The sequence below is a fragment of the Bidens hawaiensis genome, unplaced genomic scaffold (assembly GCF_021521415.1).
Source record: "Bidens hawaiensis isolate Kalapana, Puna unplaced genomic scaffold, B.hawaiensis_p1.1 tig00043105_1, whole genome shotgun sequence".
Taxonomy (NCBI): Eukaryota; Viridiplantae; Streptophyta; class Magnoliopsida; order Asterales; family Asteraceae; genus Bidens; species Bidens hawaiensis.
In genome coordinates, this window is record NW_027497662.1 from 127,220 (window position 1) to 153,681 (window position 26,462).

Consider the following 26,462-nt stretch of genomic DNA (forward strand, 5'->3'; position numbering starts at 1 on the left):
CAAACCGATTTAAAATTCAAAACCGGTTTGGTTGAAACCAGTTCGGTTTAGTCAACAAAACTAAATAACCGGTTTATGATCGGTTTCGGTTAAACCAGTTTCTTCACCAGATTATGATCAGTTTCGGTTTGGGTTTTGACCAGTTTGGAGCATGTGCCGGTTGAGAAAATTAGGAACCGGGTTCCAAAAGTTTCAAACAGTTCCAAATCGGTTTCGGTTCGATTAACCTGTTCTTTTCTCCACCTCTAACTGAATCCAAGTCTCTACAATGCGTTTTGCTACATTTTTTTAGAACGACGAACTTCCTTGTGTGTCAGGCCATTGCACTCTCCAAATTTGGAAAGCTCATATGTCTCACTCTGGCCAGGCTATGTCTTAACCGGACTCACGCTGACTTTAGAGTTTGGCCTGGACGTTCCCCTGGAAAACCATACCACCGGTTGTCACTTAACAGTCGTTGTGCAACCACAAGAGCATAACTTTTTGGTGTAACACATGGTGGGACGAAAACCCGGACAGACTCAGAATCGTAACCGAAAACCTTGAAGGTTTTGCTACATAGTTATTTTTACAGGTTGGAACAGTTCAACACACATACACACATGACACAAAAGTGACACAACCTTCTATATAGCTATCAAACAAAACACCATTCCCACCAATCAAACTCCTTCCACATTTTTAACTCTTAACTCTGCGCTGTCACCACTTGTACACACCGCATTAAAACCAGTACTCTCTCATCCAAGTAATAATAATAATAATAATAATAATAATAATAATAATAATAATAAACAGCCGTCTTATTAGACACAATATCCGTCGCCGTCCGTTCACCTTTAACTGAATTCAAACTCTTTATTCAATTCAAATCAACCGTTAATTCTTCAAATTAAAATCTCAAATTGAATCGATTTGTAATAATAATAATGGACGAGGTGATTACAATGGCTGACGTGGCGTACCACGCTACCAGCAAGGCGGCGACGGCGGCGGCACCGTCGTCTTCTTCCGGTCAGATGCTTATCCCGTACAGCGTGCCGTTGTTATCGGCGTTCCTTGCGTTTGCAATTGCTCAGTTCCTCAAAGTTATCACCACCTGGTTAGTCAGATGCTTATTATTATTATTATTATTTAGGTTATTGTTAGCATTCAATCTGTGACTTGGAACTTTAGGTCAATTTTCATTTGATGTTGCTCAATTCAGTTTACAGTTCCTAATTTGCAATTGTCATCTAATTTCAGAACACCAGATCAACGTTTAGATCATAGCTATCAAATGCGCTAGGCGCACTCAAGGTGTGCATAGCTCAAGGCGCGAAAAAAGCACACTTAAATAAATAAATATAACATTCTATGAAAATAATACTATTCTTCACATAAAATAAACAAAAACTGTTATATAACATTTAATATCATCTAATTAGTACCAAAAGTTATAATAGTCGAGATTCAAATGTAATTCCAAAATTTGAATAACAAAATGTATCAATATAATTAGCTGATATTAATTGGCCTCTCCTATATCTAAGTTTCAATAGCACTCCTTGCGTTTCTTTTGCTTGGCTTTTATCTTCTCATGTTCTTGGCATAGACAACGTTGAAGCGCTCGCCTAGGAACTAGAAGCGCATTTATCGAGCCTCGCCTGAAAATTGGGCCTAGGCACAAGAAGCGAGAGATTTTAATAACTATTGTTTAGATCGATAATTTGCTTACACGATTGGTTCTTCAGTTTAATGTTTTTGGACAGGGGTGTAAGCGAGCTGAGCTCGAGTTCTTCTTCTAAAGCTTGAGCTTGGCTCTTGAGTAGTTTTTCCAAGCCTGGGCTCAGCTCGTTTATGTTTTACTAATTAAATTATATGCGTTTTTAATTGTTTTTATCATTTTTGAGGAAAACATTAAACACGCCTAAGTTCGACTCGAGCTCGTATAGTGCCTTAAACGAGCCAGAGCTCGGCTGTGCAGTGTAAACTTAATACATAGAAGTCTAAAAAAAGGTAAAAACATAAAAATGCACAAGGCTCGAGCTCGGGCTCGATAACCAAACGACCTTTATATGAGGCTCGGGCTCAGCTTGAACTTGAAAAAGCTCAGCTCATTTCGAGCTTTTTGTCGACCTGATCTCGAGTAGCTTGTGAGCGGCTTGGCTCGCTTGCACCCCTATATTTGGATCATTGTTAATGTCAGCATTCGATTTGTGATTTTGAGTTCTAGGTCAAATTTTGATCTGATGTCGCAGTTCCTAATTTGAAATTGATTACACACATATGACAAATATTCTCGAAATGCCACTATTTCTAGAACTGCAAAACCCAATTTTGGCATCTAATCCATCTGAAGTTCTGAACTGCAGTTCTGGACCTCTACATCTCATATCATCTTTAGCTTTGATGATATTGATTTTTTTATAATAGTTAACAAGCTTTTCGAATTGTTAAAAGAAACTTATAATAACTGTGAGTATTACCACTAACCTCTGCATATGTTAAACTTTGAATCTCAGGTATAAAGAAAAAAGATGGGATCCTAAAAAGATTGTGGGCTCAGGTGGAATGCCATCATCACATTCTTCAACCGTTGTGGCACTTGCAGTATCCATTGGTCTACATGATGGAGTTGAATCATCATCAATTGCAATTGCTGTTGTAATGGCTTTTATTGTATGTGATCTCAAACATAATTCCTTGCTAACATAAATAATCTTATTTAATTTATATGATTATAACTTTGTATACTTGTTAATGTTTTGAAATAATGCAGGTTATGTATGATGCATCTGGAGTTAGACTCCATGCTGGTCGCCAGGCTGAAGTAAGAAACTTTCACACAATGTTTACATTTTTAGTTGTATCTAACTAAGATTTGACTATATTTTTGGATGATCATAAACTTTTGTCATTTCAGTAGCTAATGATTAGTTGGTTGCGTTCAGTGAACCGTTCGGCTTAAAGTTCATTTATGTTCGTTTATTTAATAAACGCAAATGAACATCTGTTTCGTTCGTTAGTTTATGTTTGTGAATGTTCATTCATTTACGCTCGTTCATTACGTTCATTTATGTTCGTTAGTTTACGTTTATTTAACTTCATTTATTAATGTATACATTTATATAAACTTTTTAGACTCGTGTTAATTTACTCTAGTTTAAATAACTTCTTAGGCCAAGCACATTGTTATTCAAATTTACTTTTAAATTGGTTTTTTCTTAATTATGTTCGTTCTTTTACATTCATGATCCGGTAGTTTATACTATTAAAGAATGAAAGATAAATGAACGCGAACACATTGATTTTCTACGAATGTTCGGATAAAGTTAAACGAATGTTCAGTTAAAGTTAAACGAATGAACGGACACAACCATGCTCTGTTCGTGTTTGTTTGTTTATTTTACAGGCCTAAAATCATGGTAGTTTAACTGAACATTGATGTGGTAGTTACATAACTGAGAGGTTTAATGTATAAATCTTTCAAGATTATCAGCTGTTTGTTACCAGCTGTATGTTCTATGATGTAAGTGCAAAATGGTCAAAATCATATAATTTGATGGTGCAAGTAAAAATTGACTGTTTTACCCATGCATTGATTTTAACTCTTGTTTACCTTCTCATTGTGCGAATCATCATGTATACTTTGTCTTACACTTGTGCAGGTGTTGAACCAAATTGTTTGTGAATTTCCTCCCGAGCACCCGTTATCTACATCCAGACCTCTACGCGATTCTCTTGGCCATACTCCGTTACAGGTATCTCTTTCATTTAAAAACTATAATTTTTTAGCATGTCAAATATCATTACAAAAGTCATATTATATCAATAATATTTTAACTTTTGAATGAATTGTTATAGGAGGTTCTTTTTTTTTTCTTTTTAATGTTACTCCATAGGTATAAAACAGACATTGAACTCGACCCAACTAAGGATTATTCTAAGAATATATATATATATATATATATATATAGGGTAAGGATCCTAAGAGAACCCTTTGCAAATTGAGAACTTTGAGAACCATTTTGGACCACTAAAACACCTTTGAAAAAAATATTTAAAAAAATCATAAAACAAAAAATAACAAAAATTTTAAAAAAGTAAAAAAACCAAAATTCTTATATTTCATTCCGTTTTCATTAAAAAAAAATAAAAAAAATAAAAAAAACGTCGTATTATACACACATGTATAATTTTATTTAATCTTTAGTTACGTAATATACACATATGTACAGTGTCATTTATCTTAAATTATACACATGTGTATAAAAAAATCATGTAAATGTACATATATGTATATATTATACATATGTGTATATAATTTGGCTAAACCGAGTTTTTTTTTTTTTTTTTTTTTTTTTTATGAAACTTGGATGTTAAAATAAGAATTTTGGTTTTTTTATTTTTTTCATTTTTGTGTTTTTTTTTATTTTATGATTTTTTTTATTTTTGAGTATTTTGTGGTCCAAAATGGTTCTCATGGTTCTCAATTTCAAAAAAGTTCTCTCATGATCCTGATCCTATATATATATAACATGTGTAAAAAGTTCTTGAAAAATCATAAATACACGACGTAGAAGGATTTATCTTTTTGGTTTAGTTTAAAATAAAGTTACTGATAACGGGATTTTGTGGGAGTATCACCAACATAATCATGGTCGTAAACAAATTACTACTTTAGCCAGAGTCGCGTATCAGACTTCTTCCCATCAATAAGGGCATAAACCAATGTGATACACAACACCATATTGTATATGTGTTATTATTCTCGTATAGTTCATGTATGTATTATTATTCACGTATCTCATAGCTATACGCTCTTTTTATGGATATAATGAGTTACTTTGATTTGGAACAGGTGATTGCAGGTGCCATGCTAGGATTCATAGTGGCACTTATGATGAAAGCATCCGAGTAGCACGATTTATGTCGGCCAAAGTATATATGATGCAAGGCATTCAAGTACTTTCGGCTTTAGAGGTGTGTTTCATGACCTCCAACAAGCTTATTGTATAAAAATCGTTATTTTGTCAATCGTCATTTCTACTCTTTGTAAAGTAACAAACCATCGCTCGTATAGCATTCATTTATAACGATGTAATTACGAAAACGAACTAAAATGGGTTTACTATTGTGATTTATTTAAAAGCAAGGATTAGTAAGAAGTGTTCTCGAGTTTGCGTGGTGTGTTCGCAGTATAGTGAAGTGAGTTTTTAATCAATTTAATTGCGCTTGTGTGTATGTGTTTGCATGTTCCTGTAAATAAGTTTTTGTGGACATTTTTTAACACATTTTTTTTGGTTTTGTATTAAAGTCAGCTAGAAAAATAAGGGTGCATTAGTTTTTATTAATCCCAACTATCATTTTTTGGTCGATGTTGGTCTCAACTAACGAATTGGCTAATAACGATCCCACATTTTATCATATTTGTTCCCCTAACAGTCTGCGACTAACAGAATTCTAACGCCGTTAGTTTTATTGTATATCGCCGAAAAAACATGTTTGCCCAGAAAACAAATATTTTTTTTCGGAAAACTTCACATTTTCGTCCCAAACATCTTTGTAACCATAGATTGGACCTTTAGGAACCTTTTTCTAGTAAACACCCCCAATTATTGAGGTTGCTGGAACCCTAAAGTTGTCGTCTGAATCGGTTGCTGGTGCTCAACTGATGGACGATGGTGAGTCGGTTGGTGGTGGTGGTGGTGGTGGTGATGTTCAGGCGGGGGTTCATGTTGAGTTTTCTGGCAAAAAATGTGACTTTTCCTGGCAAAAGCGTTGTTTCTGGCAACATGCAATTAACAGCGTTAGGATTTCGTTAGTTGCGGAATGTTGGGTACAAATATGTTAAAAGATTGGACCGCCAGCAACCAACTGGTTAGTTAGACCGATATCGACCAAAAGATAATAGTTGAGATTAATAAAACCCAGTACATCCAAATTATGTGTTAATACTTCATAGTAATTAAGTATTTAAAGTCTACATGTTGTTTTAATGGTCAAACTGATATAAGTTGGTAGTTGGTACCTATTTATGTTACTTAGGCTTTATTCTAGATACGCCCTGCTTGCGGTGCGCGCATATAATGTATATATGCGTGAACCCTCAGGTGGGCAAAAGTAAAATTGCACTAATTTTGACGTTATTTTACTAATCTCATGAAAATAACGTTAAAAGTGGCGGAAGGTTAATCAGGCATCATGTGGTGGCGTTGATAGCCGAAAGACAAGGGCACATGCACCAATCAGCCGGTGTCCCGATGATTGAGTGCTATGTGCCTTATGTCCAAGGCTTGATGCAAAACTACTATCGAGCCGGGGGTCTCACCGGAAGCAGTCTCTATATCCCTATGGGATAGAGGTAAGGCTGTCTACATCTTACTCTCCTCAGACCCTACCATAGCATTGCTATTGGTGGGATATGCTGAGTACGATGATGATGATGATGATGAGGCTTTATTCTAGATTTGATATGAAGGATTGTGGTTGACTGGTTGGTAAGTTTGATGCCCTGTTTTGTCTTTGTAGTTAACAAGTTTACATCATATCCTCCATCAAAACCAAACATATTACATATCTTATTGACTATGAACTACAGATAATGACAGGAAATCGTGCAAAGAGTGGATGTATTAATCGTTTTAAGGATTTGAACCTGTCACCTAACATTTGTGAAAAAAGTACCATACTGCTAGACCATTAGGTCATGGGTGACTAATAAGTATCTATAAACTTTGTTGGTTTTGTATTTTAAAAAATAGTTTTCATTATATAGTAATTTACTAATATATAAAACTTGGGTTTTTAAACATTGAGGGCTCCCGATACCGACGATACGTTCTTTACTCGTCTTAAATTTTAGCAGCTGACGCCTGACAATACAAAATGAAATAAAATTAACTTTACCCAAATCATATGATGCAAAACTTGTATTCCTTAACCACAAACTCACACACAAAACGTTACAACTAAGTCAACTATCAAATTGATGTATATCATAATTGGTATTTTGGTCCAATGACATGGAGCCTATAGAGGTGATAGTTAACGTTTGAGATCTTATGGTCTCAGGTGAAACCTGACTCAAGGGGGTTTTCCCACAGTGGTTTCTTCGTTGATGGTGTCCCTGGTTAAGTTAGGGTTAGAACGTCAAAATTAGTATAGACGACTGACATCCGTCTCAGGAAAACTCATTCGGGTATTAGGGGTAGTTTCAAACATGTTAAAAAAATTGATGTATATCTACGATTATTTAGCAAAATCTAAACTCTTATATCTCTCCATTCTCTTATTGTGTGATTCCTCTCTTGTTTCTTATCATCTTGTATGCTAATTTCTACTTTGGATCATAGTTTATTTTGGGCATATGATGTTACTATATTTGAAGTTTGCTATGGAATTAATCAATGCGTTTCATATGTATCAACATATACATGTGAGGGTGTGGTAGAGGTAGTTGGTTAGTGAGTAGCTAGGATTAGTGTTGTAAAAATCGTGACCAAACGAATCATTGGTCGCAACTCCACTGACTTGTTGCAGATTAATCCCTATTTGTTTAAAATCGGTAAAAGTTGAAAATTTTATACATAAAATTTGTAATATATATGTACATTAGAAAATTTGCATACATATTTCAATTCGACTATACCCTTTTAATCCTGATTAATCGTAGTCTCAACCATACCGCCGACTAGCACCTAACGATTTTTTACAACACTGACTATGAGGTAATGTGGTCGCTACTCACGGGTTATAAAGTTCTCATTATTTTTTTTCCTAAGAATCATATACATAAAGTTATTATTAAAGAAAAACATTAACACAAATATTTGTATATGATTAGAGGTGAAAACTAGCCGAGCCTCTCAAGATCGGGTTGATAAAAGCCTGAAACAAGACGAGCCTCATTAAGCCCGAATCGAGCCTGAGCCTCAAATAAAGTTTGTTTAGTTATTGAGCCAAAGCTCAAGCCTTTATAAGAAAATCGATTAAGCTCTTCAAGCTTTAACGAGCCTGGTATTTTTTTTTTCGTTTGAATTGTTTTGGACTTCTATATATTACTTTCACACCGCACATTTGATCTCAGGCTGAGCATTGGCTTGTTTAAGCTACTGTACACTAGCTCGAGCAGAGCATATACTCATTTTAAGTTTTTTTTCCAACATGTAAATTAACTAATAAATAATAACGAGTTGATATGAGCTCGAGCTTTTGAAAAACATCTCTAAACTAACCAAAAGTCGATCTCCAGCTTTTGAAAAAGGAAAGGCTAAAAATGAACCAAAGCCGAGCTTGAGCTCTTATAAGCCAAAACAAGTCGATCTCAAGCTTTAGAAAAAAGCTCGACACAAGTCAAAGTCAAGCTCGATCTCTCCTAAGTCAAAATGAGTTGAATTCGAGTTTGAGGAAAAAAACTCAAATTGAGCCAAAGTCATGCTCGAGCTTTATTCAAAAAAGCTCGAAACGAGCCAAAATCTAGCTTTGAGCCGAGTGCCCGAGCTCAACCTCAAAATGAGCCATAGTCGACCTCACGCTTTAGAGCAAAAAGCTCGAAACGTGCCAAAATCAAGCTCAAGCTCTCGTAAGTATAAACAAGCACCCTCGGTTCGACTCGCTTGTATTGTGGATCCGGTCATCCCGTTTCTTTGCTAAGTAGTGTAAATTTATACGTTTTATTTCGTAAAATTTTTATACGCGTTTGTAAATTTACTCGTTTTTATCCGTCCCTCCTACATTCTTCCGTCCGATGCCGTCTTCAAACAAACAAACAAACTCTCACACCACCGTAACGCCGTCGTAACAAACTCCATCTCCACCGTTAATAATTCACTCTTCAGTCTTCACCTATACATTCATTCAACTTATTATTATTATTATTATGACTCCGAAGAAGCGATTTCCAAATGCTGCATCCAGACGCAATATCTCGCCGTTCGTGTTAAAGTTTCTGATATTATTATCATTATTATTCTGTATCGTAGTGTTTTCCGGACTGTTCACTCAACTTAGGTTTAAATCGGCGTCTAGTCTCACTGATTTCGGATATGATGAGTTGCGTTTCGAAAGCTTTCGGATGAAGATCGCGTTCATGTTCCTTGTTCGTGATAATATTCCGCTTGATTTCCTCTGGCATAACTTCTTCAAGGTTCGTATTGATTATTAGTTGCAAATTACTGTTTATAAGCCTCTATGTGTATTATTAAGCTCTAGTTCGTTTCAATTTGTGCTTATTAGGTTTAGTATATTGTTCATGTTGATTATTAGGTAGTTCATGTTGATTATTAGGTTCATATATATTATTAGGTTTACTATATAGTTCTTGTTACTTATTAGGTTTAGTGTATAGTTTATATTGCGTTTTGAAAGCTTTCGGATGAAGATCGCGTTTCTGTTCCTTGTGCGTGATAATATTCCGCTTGATTTCCTCTGGCACAACTTCTTCAAGGTTTGTTTTGGTTAATTTGTGTTGATGTTTTAATTGAAGTTAAGTTAGATGATATGTTGGATGCAAATTAGTGTTTATAATCCTGTAATTGTGTAATTAAGCTGTAGTTAGTTTCAATTTGTACTTATTAGGTTTAGTGTACAGTTCATATTGATGATTATTAGGTTTAGTATATAGTTCATTTTGATTATTAGGTAGTTCATGTTGATTATTAGGTTTAGTGTTCATATTGCGTATTGAAAGCTTTTGGATGAAGATAGAGTTCGTGTTCCTTGTTCGTGATAATATTCCGCTTGATTTCCTCTGGCATAATTTCTTCAAGGTGAGCTTGGTTATGGATTTGTTATGAAAATTTTGTTAGTTGATGATTTAATTCAAGTTATGTTAGATGATGCTGGTTATAGTACGCTGCTTGTAATTCTGTATGTGTGTTATTAAGCTATAGTTAGTTACAGTTTATGCTTATATATGGTTTGATTATTAAGTTTAGTATGTAGTTCATGTTGATTATTAGGTTTAGTATATAGTCAATTTGTATAGTTGATGTTTCAATTCAAGTTTAGCATGTACAATTTATACTTCAAGGTTCGTTTTGGTAAATTTGTGTTGTTGATGTTTTAATTGAAGTTAATTACAATTTGTGCATCATTATGATGTAGTTAATTACAATTTGTGCTTATTAGGTTTAGCATATAGTTCATACTGATTATTAGGTTTACTATATATGTAGTTCATACTGATTATTAGGTTCGTTTGGTTCTGTATTTGTATTATTAAGCTGTAGTTAGTTTCAGTATGTGATTATTAGGTTTACTGTAGAGTTTGTATTGATTATTGGTTACAAATTACTGTTTAGAATCCTGTATGTGCATCATTAAGCTATAGTTAAATTACAGTTTGTGCTTCATATTGAATATTAGGTTTAGTATATAGTTCATGTTGATTGTTAGGTTTAGTATATATAATTCTTAGTGATTATTAGGTTTAGTATATAGTTCATATTGATGATTATTAGGTTCATATTGATTATTAGGTTTTGTATATAGCTCATGTTGATTATTAGGTAGCTCATGTTGATTATTAGGTAGTTCATATTGATTATTAGGTTTACTATATAGTTCATGTTGATTATTAGGTTTAGTGTATAGTTCATATTGATTATTAGGTTTAGTGTATAGTTCATATTGAGTTTTGAAATCTTTTGGATGAAGATCACGTTCCTGTTTCTTGTTCGGGATAATATTCCAGTTGATTTCCTTTGGCATAATTTCTTCAAGGTGAGCTTGGTTATAGATTTGTTATGTTAGTTTTGTTAGCTGATGTTTTAATTCAAGTTATGTTAGATGATGCTGGATGCAACATACTGTTTATAATCCTATATATGCATCGTTAGGCTATAGTTTGTAGTGATTATTAGGTTTAGTATATAGTTCATAGTGATTTATTATACTGATAATTAGGTTTAGTACTTTAGTAGATAGTTCATACTGATTGTTAGGCTTAGTATATAGTTCATATGGATTATTAGGTTTGCTATATGGTTCATACGGATTATTAGGTTTAGTATATAGATCATTTTGATTATTAGGCTTAGTATATAGTTCATATTAATTATTAGGTTTACAATATAGTTCATACTGATGATTAGGTTTGCTGTATAGGCCATTTTGATTATTAGGCTTAGCATATAGTTCATATTGATTATTTGGTTTACTATATGGCTTGTATTGATTATTAGGTTAAGTATATAGTTCGTACTGATTTCCTCTGCAACACTTCTTTAGGTTTGTTTGTTTGTTTGTGGATTTCATGTGTTCATTATTATAGTTGATGTTTGAAGTCTAGTTATATTATATAATAATTGGTTACAAAATACTGCATCTAATCCTTATCAAGCTATATAGTTCATATTGATTATTAGGTTTACTATATAGCTCATGGTGGTTTTAAGTGCTAATCAATTTGGGAGTTAGAGCTTACAGGATCACAAACATGCAGGTGATATGAAGTAATGAACTCAAAGTTTTACTATTGTCTTCTTGAAGACAATGCCTGGAGATTTTAGAGAGTGTTTGGATAGTTATTTAGTTTTCATGTGTAGTAGATTTGATAGATTAAGCTATAGTTCAGTATTGCTGATCTTTAAGGGCATATTGTGATACAGTTTTTACCTAATTTAACCCCAAAGTTTTGGTGTCTGCAGCCTGTAATATAGGGGAGAAATCTTATTTAATGCAAAGTGCAAACTATATCCCCATATGAACTTTAAATTCATGTTATTTTGGGCCAGAATTTAGTAAAATGTTTTGAGACACATTATCGAACATTTGAAGTTGATGAGCTTACAGAATGCAGATCCTGAGAAATTCTCAATTTACATACACTCGAAGCCTGGTTTTGTGTTTGATGCATCATCTACCAGATCAGCATTTTTCTACAATCGGCAGTTAGAAAACAGTGTTGAGGTATACTGATCAAACTAATCAATGATTTCTTTTCTTTATAAATGATGTGATTTATTTAGAATCAAATAATCGGATGTAATCAGATGTTTTGAGTATTGAAAATATGTAATTTTATCTTACCATTAGATAATCAATTTTGTTAGAGCTGGTATGAAACTGATGTTTTGACTTTAAATAGTCAGAATTCAGAAGCAAAGTCGGTTTATTACGACTGATAATCAGATAAACAGTTTTAAATTCTGTATCCAAGCACTCCCTGATATAGTTAACATTATGAATATCTTTAACATGTTTATGCTAATTGTAGTTGGTATTGTACAGGTGGGTTGGGGTAAGCCGACTATGATTCAAGCAGAAAAGCTGCTGTTCAAAGCAGCCCTTGATGATCCACACAATCATATATTTGTTCTTCTCTCTGACAGGTTTCTATCACTGAGTTCTTATATATTTACATATGTGTGTGATATTATTACGCATACAAAATGTAAGTAATGCTAAACTTGATTATCTATTGTCATTTGTATATTGTTATAAGTTTATTTGTTTTCTTTTCCAGTTGTGTCCCGCTATATAATTTCAGTTACATATACACATATTTAATGTCATCTCCAAGAAGTTTTGTGGACAGGTAATTTTCAATGTCACAGGGAAATATTAATTTATGTGATGTATAGTTTACATCTTGTGTTGTTTTATTTTTCAGCTTTATTGATGCCACAGACACACGTTATAATCCAGAGATGTCTCCTGACATACCTAAAGAAAAATGGCGTAAAGGATCCCAGGTAATTTTGTATGAATATACCCTCCTATTTCAAAATAAGATAAAGTAAAAAAGAGGATACAGTTGTTAACTATAGGTTTAGATGGGGTACAAATAACCTCCCATAACAAGAATGCCTGTGAATCTGCTCATATGTATTTCTTGGTAATCCATCTAGAGTTGGTTGTCTATCGATTCATGCCCATTTTTGTCATTTTACAAATTTTCAGACTCTAGCAAAATTTATGCTTGAGTGATCGGTAACAATATTTTAGTATTTGGGTGGCTTATGCATACATTATTTCTCTAATTTTTTTAATTTCTTTTACTATAATTAACTTTAAACAGTTGCATGATTACTGATTACAGTGGATCACATTGGTCAGAAAGCATGCAGAGGTGGTTGCATATGATAATGTTGTTTTCCCAGTATTCAACAATCACTGCAAGGTATCTTCATTACCATTTATTTGTTCTTATCTTAATTTCTTATTACCATGTCTATTTATACTTTTTTTTTGTTATTTTATTAATAAATCAGCGGCGACCGCTTCTAGACTTGAGCAAGGGAAATGAGTCTCTTGTAAGTAAATAAAAGTATTATGTTGTTTTTACATGTGCTCAAGTTTAAATTACATTTTATCATGATTCCTATAAAGTTGACTAATATAAATCCACTCTTTTTTTTACATTATTATTATTATTATTACTATTATTATTATTATTAATATAAATATTTTTATCTTTGCAGAAAGAGCAGCAGCAACACAATTGCATCCCAGATGAACATTATGTCCCCACTTTACTTGCAGTAAGCGAAATATTATTATATGTCCTTTAGCAATATTTTATATCCATTTGCTTCAGATTTTTTTAATGAGAAAACATATTTTTTGGTCATTTTACATAACATGAATTACGCGGTTGGTCCCTACGGTTTACCCAAATTACAGATGTGATACATAGATTTCAAAATTACACCTTTAGACTGCAAAATGTAAAACAGTTGGTCCCAGCCATTAGACGGGGTTAACCTTCTGTTAAATATTTGAAAATGACTAAAATTCCTTTATCTTTTTAAGTGTTAATTTAAAAAAAATTGTTGGAGGTGGGGCCAGTGATTTATTATTTTAATTTTATTATATAAATGGTAAGGGTATTTTGGTCATTGCTGATAGGAATCGTATCTAGTTTCTAGTCTAAATGTCGTTTGTCTATTTTATGAGGGGGTCAAGTGCAACTTATATTTCTATAAATAGATATCAATAGCTAATAGGGAGAGGGAGAGTATGTTTATGTTTAAGATGGCATTGCCATGGCTCCTGCTTATGCGGTGAGATAGGGCTAGGCCCGGGAATCTATTGTAATCTTTCTTTACGTTTTCAATAATATAATCGTTATTCCTTTTTATCCCTATTATCTTCTCTAAATTCAATCTATAACATATCAAATCTTAACAATTGCACACCTATTTAACAGGAAAATTAACCCCATGTGTGAGCTGAGACTAAATGTGTTACTTTTTTTAATAATGTCGGGTCTAAAGGTGTAATTTTAAAAGCATGTATCAATTCCATAATTTGGTAAACCATAGGGACCATCCGTGTAGTTCGTTTTTTAATATAATAAAAAGAACACTTAAAACATTTAAATATTATAACTTCAAAAACAACAGAAACACATCCAAACACTATCTTATACAACCCGTTTTACTATAACCAATAATATCCAAATGTTACTTCTAATTTCTAAACGGCCGATAACAAAAACCCTAACAATTATGCTTTTTATTTTGTTTTTTTTTATAATAAGATGCGGGGATTCAAAGATGAATTGGCAAGAAGAACATTGACTTATTCTTTATGGAACCAGACAACTGCAGCTGAAACGATGAATACACAAGCCTGGCACCCTGTAACATATAATTATGCAAGTGCTAGCCAGAAAACCATTCAGGATATTAAGGTAATTAACCGCTTCAACTTATTAGTTTGCTTCACATTTTTAAATTTCAATTAAAATCATGTAGTTGGGTCGTGCACGAAACCGAAAAAAGAAAAAAAGAATAGAACACAAAAAACAAAACCATATTAAAACTGTTGAAGGTCTGTTTTGAACTTGAGGAAAAAAAATGATTTTTGGTTTTGGTTTAGTTTTTTTAGTTTAAATCAGAAAAGAAAGATACTGAAATATTTTGAAAAACCGTCGATTTAGTTTTTGAATGGTAGTATTTGATTATTTGTTCAATATTTAAAGTAAATTTATAGTGTTGATTTACATATTTACTTATTTAGATAATATTACTCCGGTTAATGAGGTATTAAAATTTAAGCTCATGCTGTGGTATAATAGATTATTGTGCTCAATTCTCCCAAACCCGAAAAAACAAAAAGAAAAACGAAAACTGAAAACCAAACTGTTTATTAATCGACAATTAATATATTTTAACAATTTATTTTTAGCCCTTACATCTTATACTCGGTGTTCTTTTCTTATGGTGCAAGACTGCAAGGGTAACACCGACAATTTACATGCATTTTTTTAAGCATGAATCACTTTTTGTTGTGTAATCTGTAACCGCACTAAACATGTGCAGGATATTGACCATGTTTATTTCAAGTCTGAGAACCGGACCGAATGGTGCGGTCATGGTTCTGAATCCAGCCGAGGACCATGTTACCTATTTGCAAGGAAGTTCACTCGTGGTGCAGCCATGCGCCTTTTAAACAACGGTGTGGTGGGCCATATGATCCCGACATGTTGTTTTTAGACCGAATATAGGCTAGTCTTGTAGGCGGCAAATATGGAAAAGAGTTATAGCGGATGTATACCGAGTTGAGAGCATGTGTACATATGGAGGGTATTTCAGATATGCCATTTTGTTGAGAGTATTGCAGACCATCTAATTCCTTTAAATGTCAAAGAACATTATTCATTTGTTTATTTATTTTTTTAATAATAAGATACTCACTAAAAAGTTGTGCCGCTAACCCTTTTTAAGCAGGCAACCAACAAGTTGTGTCGCTAACCGTTTTCAAAATAGCAAAACTAAGTCAAATATAGATTACCACTTTTTTGCTATTTTTACACGTTAGTATTCCTGATTCAATGTTATTATTTTATATTTTCTGTGTTATTAGTAAAGACTTTTAAATGATAATAAAATTAGTATTTAGAGTTAATTTCTGTGAAGCACCACATGGCCGCCATAACCCTCCATCCCCCCCCCCCCCCCCCCCCCCCCCTTATGGAGATCAAAATGGTTTCCGGCGTTATCATTATAGCGCCCATATGTGTGTTAGAGTTTGTTCCAGCCAGTGAGAGGATGGGGGCGCCATTGGGCATGAATGTGTGACCTCTACATATGGCTTTGTAAACTTATAGCTAACCGTTAGCTCCTTATTTTTCAAATGAAGGTGAACGAATTAAAGATGAAAATTTTAAAATATAACCGTGTGAAAGATAGATTAAAATAATAATAAAAAGGACTTGTGGTGTGGGACTCTATTTTTGTACTCCTTTTGGTTTTATTTTAGATTTTTTTCGTTATCTTTATATGATTTTTTTGAAATTTTGTTTTCTGTCTACTTATTGTTTTCTTTATTTTCTTTTTTTACTTTTTTATTTATCATGCATAAATCTTGGTTAGTATAGTAAGCTTGTTTGATTATACTTTATTTAATTATAAATGTAGAGGAAAAAGACCTCACAATTAAGATAGGATGCTTTCGGATTATTAAATTGTATGTTTTTCTTTTTATTATTTTACATTTTGGGAGTATTTATGAACTAACAAATAAAATTTCCCATGTATATTTAATTTATGGGTATAGTGTATGGTGTTTGTCATTCAAAATAAAGGTGGTAAGTTTAAGTTTGTACAAAAGCTCTAATTTTAAATATTTCAAAGCGTTTTATATCAGTCAATAAATAAGCATATTAAAATTGTTGACACCTCTATCTCTGGTCTCCACCTTACTTGTTTCAAACAAATGGTATCAAAACTTAAATGAAACTTGAAATCTCAAAGGAATATATATATATATATATAGTAATCTAGTTGATGAAGACTAGATTTATGAGGACATTTATGAGGACATTTATGACAACCAAACAAATGTGACTAATGAGGACACCTATAATATAGAGGATGAGTTGACATAAAACTTTGAGATGCTTGGTTGTTCTTTCTAATTGTGGTGAAATAGGTGACGTGGACGGGTTACGCAATGGGTTATACTAAATTTATACTGATCTAAACTCAACTCATAACTCTAAATAAATCTAATCAGACTTCATACAAGCATCTTATCCTTTCAGCACATCATACACTGTTGTTGAACACTCTGACTCGCTACTAACACGTACGTCATATGTAGTCACGTAAATGAACCCGAACATATCATGCTTCTATCCCGTTTTGACAATTGGCATTGATACGACTAAATTCATAAATCTAATCAAGAATGAGTTTAGATATTTTTTTTCAAATATTTGACAAAATAACTTAAAATGAGTAGATATTTTACTTCAAATTTTAAAAAGTCACATGCTACTAGTACTACTACAGTCAAGTGTAGGCCCAAGAGAGGACAACTTAAAGCACATCATATGACTCGTTAGCCTTTTAGGCTATGCGTAGTTGAGGGGCTACAAATTGAGGCGTTTTGCGTCGTGTGGCGCCTAGTCAACAAAGAGTGAAAATTTTCTTTTTGGGTGTAATGATGTAGGGGTTACAATAGTAATATAATAATAATATATACATATATGTATATATAACACACACATATTAATATAATAATAATATTTTTTTCTTCTTCTTGGGCGACATCTTCTCCTCGCCCCCGCCCTATTTCGCCCAAATCTCCCAGGGGGGCGGTGTGCTCTCCCTTGTCGCCCTTTCTCGCCCAAACTCACGTCCCATTACACATAGTCTTATTGTTTTTCTTCTTCACAAATAATAATACTAGTAACTCCATTGATTTAGTACAAATTATTATGTTATGAGATTGTTGTCTCTACTTACATTGTTTAGTCTCATCCCCACTATGGACCACACGATCGATCGAATTACTCTAGGTGTGAGATCGCCCATGTATTGTACTGGTACTGTACCGAAAAATACTGATACCGAAAACAAGTAAAACCATATACCAAATACCATATCGAGTTATCGGCTCGGTATACGTACCATTGAAAAAACCCGAAGGCAAGAACATGAAAAAACGAATACCAATACTGGTACAAAAAACGAATATTAGTTTGAAACGGTATCGATATATTAGAAAACTCCTCCTCTTATTAGTCGTCCTTAAATCCATTTGAATTGGAACAATATTCACATCTTTAGAGTACCATTTTATTTACCGAAAACATGAAAAAACGAATACATGTAACTGTACAACATTGAAATATAACAATACTGGCGACGAATAAAACAATATACCGAAGTAAAAAAATCTGGTACCGCAAAACATCGATACCGAAAATGAGAAACAACATACCGAAAACGTGAAAAAACGAATATCAATACCAATACCACTTTGAAAAATACCGATACCGAAAACAAATAAAACCATATACCAAATACCCAACCAAAATTACAATATGGTGCCTATACGTACCACTGAAAATACCAAAATTGAAAACATGAAAATAAGAATACCGGTACCAATACCTATTGTGTTTGGTTAGTACCAGTATTCAAAGGAGAGAAAAAATCTCTAAACTACTAGACCTTTAAATCCATTTAAATGAGTAAAATAATATACCGCAAACATAAAAAAACGAATACTTGTATCAATACCACACCGGAAAAATACCGATACCGAAAACGAATAAAACCATATACCAAATACCCAACCAATTTTTCAATCCAGTACAAGTACCACTGAAAATACCAAAACCAAAACATAAAAAAACGAATACCGACACTAATACCTATTTTATTTGGTCAGTACAAGAGGTGGGCAAATAAACCGATTAACTGAACCGAACCGAACTGAACCGGTTTGAAAACGATTATGTAGAAACCAGTTTGGGACCGATTGAAACCGTCGGTTTGTAATTTTCTTCATCAAAACCGGTTAACCGAACCAAAACCAGCCAAAACTGGGAAAAAACCGGTCAAAACCCAAATCGAAACCGCTCAAACCCGAACCAAAACCGATCATAACATGATAAGAAACCGATTTCAACCCGAATAAAAAACGATCATAAACCAGTTTTACCTTTTATTAACCAAACCAGTTTTGAGTTTTTAACCAGTTCGTGCCCCTCTAGTCAGTACCGGTATGCAAAACAGAAAAGAAAAATCTCTAAACCACTAGTCCTTTAGATCCATTTATAAACTCCTAACAATACTCACATCTCTACACTCTTCAACCCCATGGATCTCACCACTCCATTCTGCTCTCCAATTTCATTCAAACATTTAAACCCACCTTCAAAACTAAAATCCAACAACAGAATAATATTCTGTTACTCCTCCCAACCACCACTAACATCACCAACCACCACAACTTCCCAACCACCAACTTCCTCCCTACCCGTCCGTCCAATCCCGGGCGGCTACGGACTCCCACTCCTCGGTCCGCTAGCCGACCGGTTGGACTACGCGTGGTTCCAAGGAACCGAAACCTTCTTTAAAAAAAGAAGTGAGAGGCACAGCAGTACGGTGTTCCGTACCAATGTGCCTCCCAGTTTTCCATTCTTTTTGGTCAATCCAAACGTCATAGCGGTTTTGGATGTTAAGTCTTTTGCTCATATGTTTGATATGGACTTGGTGGACAAGAGGAATGTGCTTGTTGGTGATTGGATGCCTAGTACGAAGTTTACCGGTGATCGGAGAGTTTGCGCGTACTTGGATCCGTCCGAGCCGCAGCATGAGCAAGTGCGGTTCGGGTTTTTCGGTTTTTCTTTAACCTAATTTTATGTTCGGTAGCCTCTTAATGATTATGATTATTAATAATCATTAAGAGGCTACTTTTGTAATGGCTAAGAGGTAAAATGTTTAAAACAAACTACCTCTTGACTATTAAGACTTAGGGGTTGTTTGATAGCCTCTTGACAATCATTAAGAGCTATTTCTTAATAGTTCATTAAGAGGCTACATGTTACCTCTTAATAGTTCATAACATTTTAATGTTTAAGAGGTAGTCTTAAATAGCCTCTTAATTACCATTAAGAGGCTTAACTCGATTATGCTCGATTTGGGGATAATTGATCATTCAGAGATAAAATTATACTTGTTAGATCCATTCACCATCTACGTTCATAGGAAATTATAGTTGTCGTTTAACAATCGCCTTCCACGTTTCATATCATTGCAATGAAAGAACTAAGCGTGCACACGAGCCGAGCCTAAGGTTAATTAGGTTGAGCTCAGCTGGATTTGACTTACCAGAGCTCGAGCTCGGCTAGTTTGTCATTTCCTAATTAATTTATCTACAATAATTATATATTTTTTATTTTGTGATAAACCTTAACGAGCAAAAGCTCAGCTCGAGCTTGGTAGTATGCGGTGTAAAAGAAGTCTAAAAGAGTTGAAACTTAAAAATACATTAGGCTCGTTAAGACTCAGTAAGCCCAAAACGACATTCACATTCAAGGCTTGAGCTGTACTCAATAATCAAATGAGCTTGTTCAAGGCTTGGATTTGATAAGCGCATAAGGGTCGGCTCGGGTCAAGCTTTTTATTGATCTGATCTCAAGTAGCTTACTAGTCGCTCGGCTCGTTTACATCCAAAATAACTAGAAAATAGTTGGGTATTTAGCTAATTATTATTTTACAAGTTAGTCGGTTAGTTTGTTACATTAATTAGGTTTTAGGCACTTCAATCATTTTGAGAAATTCCAGTTTAGATATATATTTTTTTTAGTTGGATAATATTTGACCTTATCTTTATACTATACCCATGTGTATGTTTAGGCAAAAACTAACAGAAATCATTTATTTTTTTTAAAAAAACATATAGAATGGCAGTTTTTATAAAGATATTTTATTTAAAGACACGAATATTCCTCAATTATTATGATTATTATGAAATAATTGTTATGCATAATCAATTTTAAGTAATGACCCTTGAGATAAATTAAAGAACAGATGCATATTTTTATAAAATAGTTAAATATTTTTATTAAAAGGCTGAAAATGACTGTATCATGTCTATCTAATTATATTCGCCAATTGTTAACATTATTATGAAATAATTAATGATGTATACATCATAACAACTCGAGTTTTTTTTTCCTTCAAAATTTGATATTTATAAATTATAACCAATTTTAACTAATAATGTGAGAATAATTAAAGAACAGGTGTATATTTTTATAAAAAAATAAATATTTTTATTAAAAGGTTGGAAATAGGTGTATGTTTACCTAATAATTTACCAGTCAAATCAGTTTCATATTTGACATTTTCAAAAAATCCAATTTAGATTTTTTATTTTTGTTAAGACAGATATTAGTATATCACCTTATCTTTATCCCAGATGTCACAAGATCTCAACCTTGTGTTAGTATTTCCCATGTGCAAATTTAGACCTAAAAAAAGAAAATAGAGTGATATGCTGTTTTCGTCCATATGGTTTATTCAAATCTGCGGTTTTAGTCTAATAATTTTAAATTTGTGATTTTCGTCCCTGCGGTTTTATTTCACTTGCAATTAAACTCGAATGCACTAACCCGATTAAGTTTGATCGTTAAACCCATCAGCGTACCCCTCACGTGAGAGACATTTTTATCCTTTTTCTAAATCCAGTCGTAGTTCGCAAGCCCCCCCCCTCTCACGTGAGGTGCAGGAGTGTATTTGGGGAAAAAAGGACAAAACTGCCCCTCACGTGAAGGGTACGCTGAAGGGTTTAACGACCAGACTTAACGGGGTTAATGAATTCAGGTTTAATTGTAGGTGAAATGAAACCGCATGGACGAAAATCGCAAATTTGAAACAATTAAAATAAAACAGCAGATTTGGATAAACCACAGGGACGAAAACCGCAGTTTACACAAAAAAAAACTTCTTTTAAAAGTAAAAAAGACATGTATATAAATATGGATATATATATATATTTTGTAACACATGAAGATATTTTGTTTTAGACTTTTAGTTAGGGATTTTTGTAAGATAATATAGTGGTCACAAGTTTGGTTTTTGTTTTTAACTTCAATCAACATAGGGTGTCATCTACACACATGTTATATGGAAATTTGTCTTTTAATCTTTCAATGACTCATGGATTCATATAGGGACAAACATCCACGTGAATACCGCGGTGATATAAAAGACTAGGTGTCAATGAATTTGATATTTTTATTTTTTTAATTATTTAATATTTAATAATTCATTAGTCTCAATCATATTGCATCATGTGAGACACTTTTATTTTTCTAACTCACTTATTATAATTTAATATTCGGACAAATTATTTCTTTAATATACTTAAAATTGTCATTTTTATAAAAGGTGTTAAAAATTATCATTGACATACTATCCAGACATCACTGACGTTTCATACGAGCTGTATGGTCATACGGTCCTGTATGGCTATATGAAAGACTGAAAATGTTCCAACGGGATATGATAATCATACGGGTTGTGGTTTGAAAATAGTCATGTGTCCTGTATAACTATAAGCACCATACGACTCGTATGATATGTTTGACTGGCACACAAAAAAAAAAGAGAAAAAAAAGAAATGACAAAGTCATATGGCCTCCATGACCTTTTATATCCTATCATACGGCCCGTATGATATAACAGACTCTAGTGTGTATACTGTCTCTATGATGTGGCAGTATACATTATTTGTGGTGATATTTGTATAACAACATCCTTTTTTATATTTGTAATTTATATTATGATTACGGTTTAACTCGTGTTTAAATGGCAGATCAAAGCCTTCGCAATCGACACGCTTAAACAAAGCTCATCCGTCTGGATCCCGACCCTAACCACGTTACTAGATGCAATGTGGGACTCCATCGAGCCACAACTTTCCGCGGGTCCCGTCAGCTACATCATACCCCTTCAAAAATTCATCTTCGCTTTCTCATCCCTCACCATAGCTGGTGCAGACCCGGCTAACTCACCTGACATAGCCGAAAACGGCTACATCCGTATGGACCGCTGGCTCGCGGTCCAACTCCTACCCTCAATCCCAATCAACGCGCTCCAACCCTTGGTTGAAATCTTCCTACATTCTTTCGCTTACCCCTTTTTTCTAGTGAGCGGTGACTATAACAAGCTATACGAGTTCATCGAAACCGAGGGCAAAGAAGTAATTTCACGCGCTGAAACCGAGTTCAAACTAAGTAAAGACGACGCAATCCATAACCTTCTTTTTATTCTTGGGTTCAACGCGTTCGGCGGGTTTTCAATATTTTTCTTAAGTTTATTAAACGCGTTGGGAACCGATAAAACCGGAATCCAAGAAAAGTTAAGAAAGGAAGTGAGAGAAAAATCAGGGTCAGGATTGAGCTTCAGGTTCGTTCAAGAACTGGACCTGGTTCAATCCTTTGTCTATGAGACACTCAGACTGAACCCGCCTGTACCACAGCAGTACGGGCGGGCCCGCAAGGATTTTGATCTGAGTTCTCATGACGCGGTTTTCAAAGTGAAAAAAGGCGAGCTTCTTTGCGGGTTTCAAGCTTTGGTGATGAAAGATCCGAAAGTGTTTGATGACCCGGAAACATTTATTGCGGATCGGTTTACGGGCGAGAAGGGTAAAGAGCTGTTGAGTTATTTGTTTTGGTCAAATGGACCGCAATCGGGTACACCGACTGTGTCTAACAAACAGTGTGCGGGAAAAGACTTTGTTACCCTTACGGCTACGTTGTTTCTCGCACACTTGTTTCTTAGATACGATTCGGTTACGATAGACGGTACGTCGTTTACGGCTGTTGAGAAACCGAAACCATGAACAATGTGAGACCAAAAACCATGATTTGTTATTTATGTTTTTGAAGTGTTTTAACTGTTGAATAAAAAACATGTTACCCTTTGTATTTAAATAAATCATCTTGTTACAATAATATTTTATTGTTTTGATGGAATAGGCTTGTTAATTATTTACATGATACATAAAAAATAGATAAAAATGTCTGTTTGCGGTTTGACAAGTCTAGCCTGAAACAAACCTGAAAGTAGTGTTGCAAAAATCCCGACTAGTCACTGATTAATCCTTGATTAATCGTCAGTCCCTACTTCAGTGATTAATTTCGGGCTAGTCGGACCAATTAATCGGCCGTTTCCGGTCAAATTAGGCCAAAATTGGCGGCCTCCGGCAAGATTCTGACAAAAAACAACGGTTTCCGGTGTGATTCCGACCAAAATCGGCCGTTTACCCGCGGGAGATTTCAGCATAAACCCCTGGTTTCAAACGAAATTTCAAACAAAATATATTTGTGTATGTATAAAGCTGAAAACTACATATAAAAATATGTGCATCTATGTATAAAACTGAAAATTACACATTAAGTCCGATCCAATTAATATCGACTAATCCCGATTAATCGCTAGTCCCCACCCCATCGCCCGACTAGCTACTAGCGATTTTTACAATACTGTCTGAAAGTAATGAAAGTAATGCCAGACATGTGAATCCAATCACGACATGAATATTTACGGGTTAACACAAACATGATCAGTTTAATGTGAATTTTATTTTATATTACTTTAAACTTATGACATAAGGCACACTCTAAAAAGATAAAATAACAAAATGGATTAAATAAGTCAACCAACAAATTCATTGGGATGACACGAACACACCATGTTTAGATAAATATGTTTGTTTATTCAACTTTAAATTGACCCCAACATGTGTCCAAAATTTGTACCCGCATAGTTCGTGTCGTGTCTGAAATTCACAGGACATCCTGCTTTGAATAACAAATACAAGTATTCGTTGAAGATTGACCCAGACCATTTTATTGTAACATCAGTCCGACTCGTTTGTTAGCTCTAAAAACAATATAATATGAAAACTTTCATCAATACAACAATAGATTTCAAGCTATAAGATAAGAAATTGTTAAAGCTTTGCACAATCTAGTTGTAAAATAATCAGCAATTACAATTTAGAAATAACTTCTCTCACAAGTAACACATTAGTCCGTTTAAACGTTTAAGAGAGTATAATTACTAAGTTGAGACCAAAAAGCAACTTATGTAAACCATTATCCAATAACATTAACCCAAAAGCTTTAATATAATAAGTCAAACAAGTCAGAAGATCATGAAATAAGAGTGTGATGGTTGGTATATTATGACTTGATCTTCTTAAAAAAGTATGTTTTCCAACATGTATTTAAAAGCCCGAAAACCAATTAACCCAGTCCGAATAAACCCGAAACCAAATAACCTAAAACCAATAAACCCAAATCTTAGTTGCGTCAAAAAACATGTAATATTATTGTTTTTTATTACATATAACAATTACAAAATTTGGTGCCGCACTGCCGCTAAGTGTCGATTGGGCCAGTTGACAGCACCGTGTTGGTCTTTGAATTTTTTATTTTTTTTTTGTTTTAGTTCCGTATCGTAACGAATGTGACGGAAATCAGTCGAATTCACGTAGACTCACCGCCTCAACTTCCAGGATCAACAACACTCGAATCTTCCCAACGCCCGAGATTTAATGAACGACACCATCCAGTTGGTCCACCTCTAATCTTAGATGTTTTTCTTTTATTTTTGTTTTTTCGTTCGGATATCAAAACACATTTAATCGTACCTGACCGGAGTTGCGCCAACTTACCGCATTAACACCCAAGACCAATTACGTTTGAGTTTATTATTATTATTATTGAATATATTAACTCTGCATGACTGCATTCTTACACATATAAACACCAACCGAGCTACATTTAGATAACGGGTAAGCGAGCAATAAGCTGCGTCGCTATCCTCTTTTGAATCGCAAAACCTATTATACTAAATATAAATCCTTAATTCTTCGGGCTCTGCGAGTCACTGTGGACCACATTCTTTACCCGCTCCAAAAAACGAACCACCACATGAGCTAAAGATCCAAATATGTCAAAAACAAATGAATCAAATAAAACTCAGGTTTATCGACCCGCCCAACACAACCCATCAAATAAAACTGTAATAAGAGCATTCTCATCACATTCCTCATCCTTATCTCTATAATTACACTAAAAAACATTACATTTCTATCTACTGTTCAATTAAATAATATTTTTTATATCTTTATCATTACAGTTTTCTCTCTTCTCTACTCACAACCAATCCAACAAATATTAAAAAATAAAAAATAAATAGGGGCAAATAATGTTCCCCAAATATTTCCTCAAATTTATTAAAAATCATTACATTTTTCTCTCCACCCTATAATTTACACTCATAACCACTCAAAACCTCACCCTATAATTTACATACTTTCCTCACATAAATTTAAAGAATGTATGTGAATGCTCTAACACTAGTTCTATTCCTATAACACAATACCCGAATAACCCGAAACCCAATTAAAATACAAAGGCCCATGTTCTAAATAATAATAATAATAATAATAATAATAATAAGCCACCCATCATCCACACCACACTGAGCTCCGACAAATCACCGCCGTCACGCCGCCGTCAACGAACACAATGGACTTCGATATACCAATCGATCTCATAACCAAAACCCAGATCGGATTCCGAACCGCAGCCGGACTATCCTCCTTAAACGACACAACTCTGCCGTCAGTTCCTACGTTCGAAGCCTCAATCTCATCCTTAAACCCTTCTTCACAGCCGTACATAAAATGCAAATTCTGTCAAGCTAAATTAT

The 26,462-nt window shown here is 33.9% G+C and overlaps 2 protein-coding genes and 1 pseudogene across 3 annotated transcripts; all 3 read left to right on the forward strand.

Annotated features, from left to right (window-relative positions):
- Nucleotides 1–891: 891 nt before the first annotated feature.
- LOC143594127 (uncharacterized) lies at nt 892–5,150 on the forward strand. Its single transcript, XM_077073515.1, has 5 exons — nt 892–1,102; nt 2,505–2,661; nt 2,762–2,812; nt 3,651–3,743; nt 4,844–5,150. Exons 1-5 carry the CDS (start codon nt 930–932, stop codon nt 4,901–4,903), a joined length of 534 nt encoding a protein of 177 aa, XP_076929630.1. The 5' UTR covers nt 892–929; the 3' UTR covers nt 4,904–5,150.
- Nucleotides 5,151–8,741: 3,591 nt separating this feature from the next.
- Nucleotides 8,742–15,603, forward strand: LOC143594132 (glycosyltransferase BC10-like; annotated as a pseudogene). Its single transcript, XR_013146268.1, has 10 exons — nt 8,742–9,130; nt 11,779–11,895; nt 12,217–12,317; nt 12,452–12,523; nt 12,599–12,680; nt 13,028–13,108; nt 13,200–13,241; nt 13,410–13,469; nt 14,471–14,623; nt 15,255–15,603. The product of XR_013146268.1 is annotated as a glycosyltransferase BC10-like (transcript).
- A 3,434-nt stretch (nt 15,604–19,037) lies between these two features.
- Nucleotides 19,038–23,692, forward strand: LOC143594134 (fatty acid hydroperoxide lyase, chloroplastic-like). Its single transcript, XM_077073522.1, has 2 exons — nt 19,038–19,550; nt 22,552–23,692. The coding sequence occupies exons 1-2, from the start codon at nt 19,047–19,049 to the stop codon at nt 23,578–23,580; spliced, it is 1,533 nt and encodes a 510-aa protein (XP_076929637.1). The 5' UTR covers nt 19,038–19,046; the 3' UTR covers nt 23,581–23,692.
- Nucleotides 23,693–26,462: the final 2,770 nt, after the last annotated feature.

Excerpts from the sequence above, each read along its gene's own strand:
- LOC143594127 (XM_077073515.1), top strand. The coding sequence starts at position 930 with ATGGACGAGGTGATTACAATGGCTGACGTGGCGTACCACGCTACCAGC. Across the intron at positions 2,662-2,761 it reads CTGTTGTAATGGCTTTTATT|GTTATGTATGATGCATCTGG; the intron begins GTATGTGATCTC and ends GAAATAATGCAG. Across the intron at positions 3,744-4,843 it reads TTGGCCATACTCCGTTACAG|GTGATTGCAGGTGCCATGCT; the intron begins GTATCTCTTTCA and ends GATTTGGAACAG.
- LOC143594134 (XM_077073522.1), top strand. The coding sequence starts at position 19,047 with ATGGATCTCACCACTCCATTCTGCTCTCCAATTTCATTCAAACATTTA. Across the intron at positions 19,551-22,551 it reads CCGAGCCGCAGCATGAGCAA|ATCAAAGCCTTCGCAATCGA; the intron begins GTGCGGTTCGGG and ends TTTAAATGGCAG.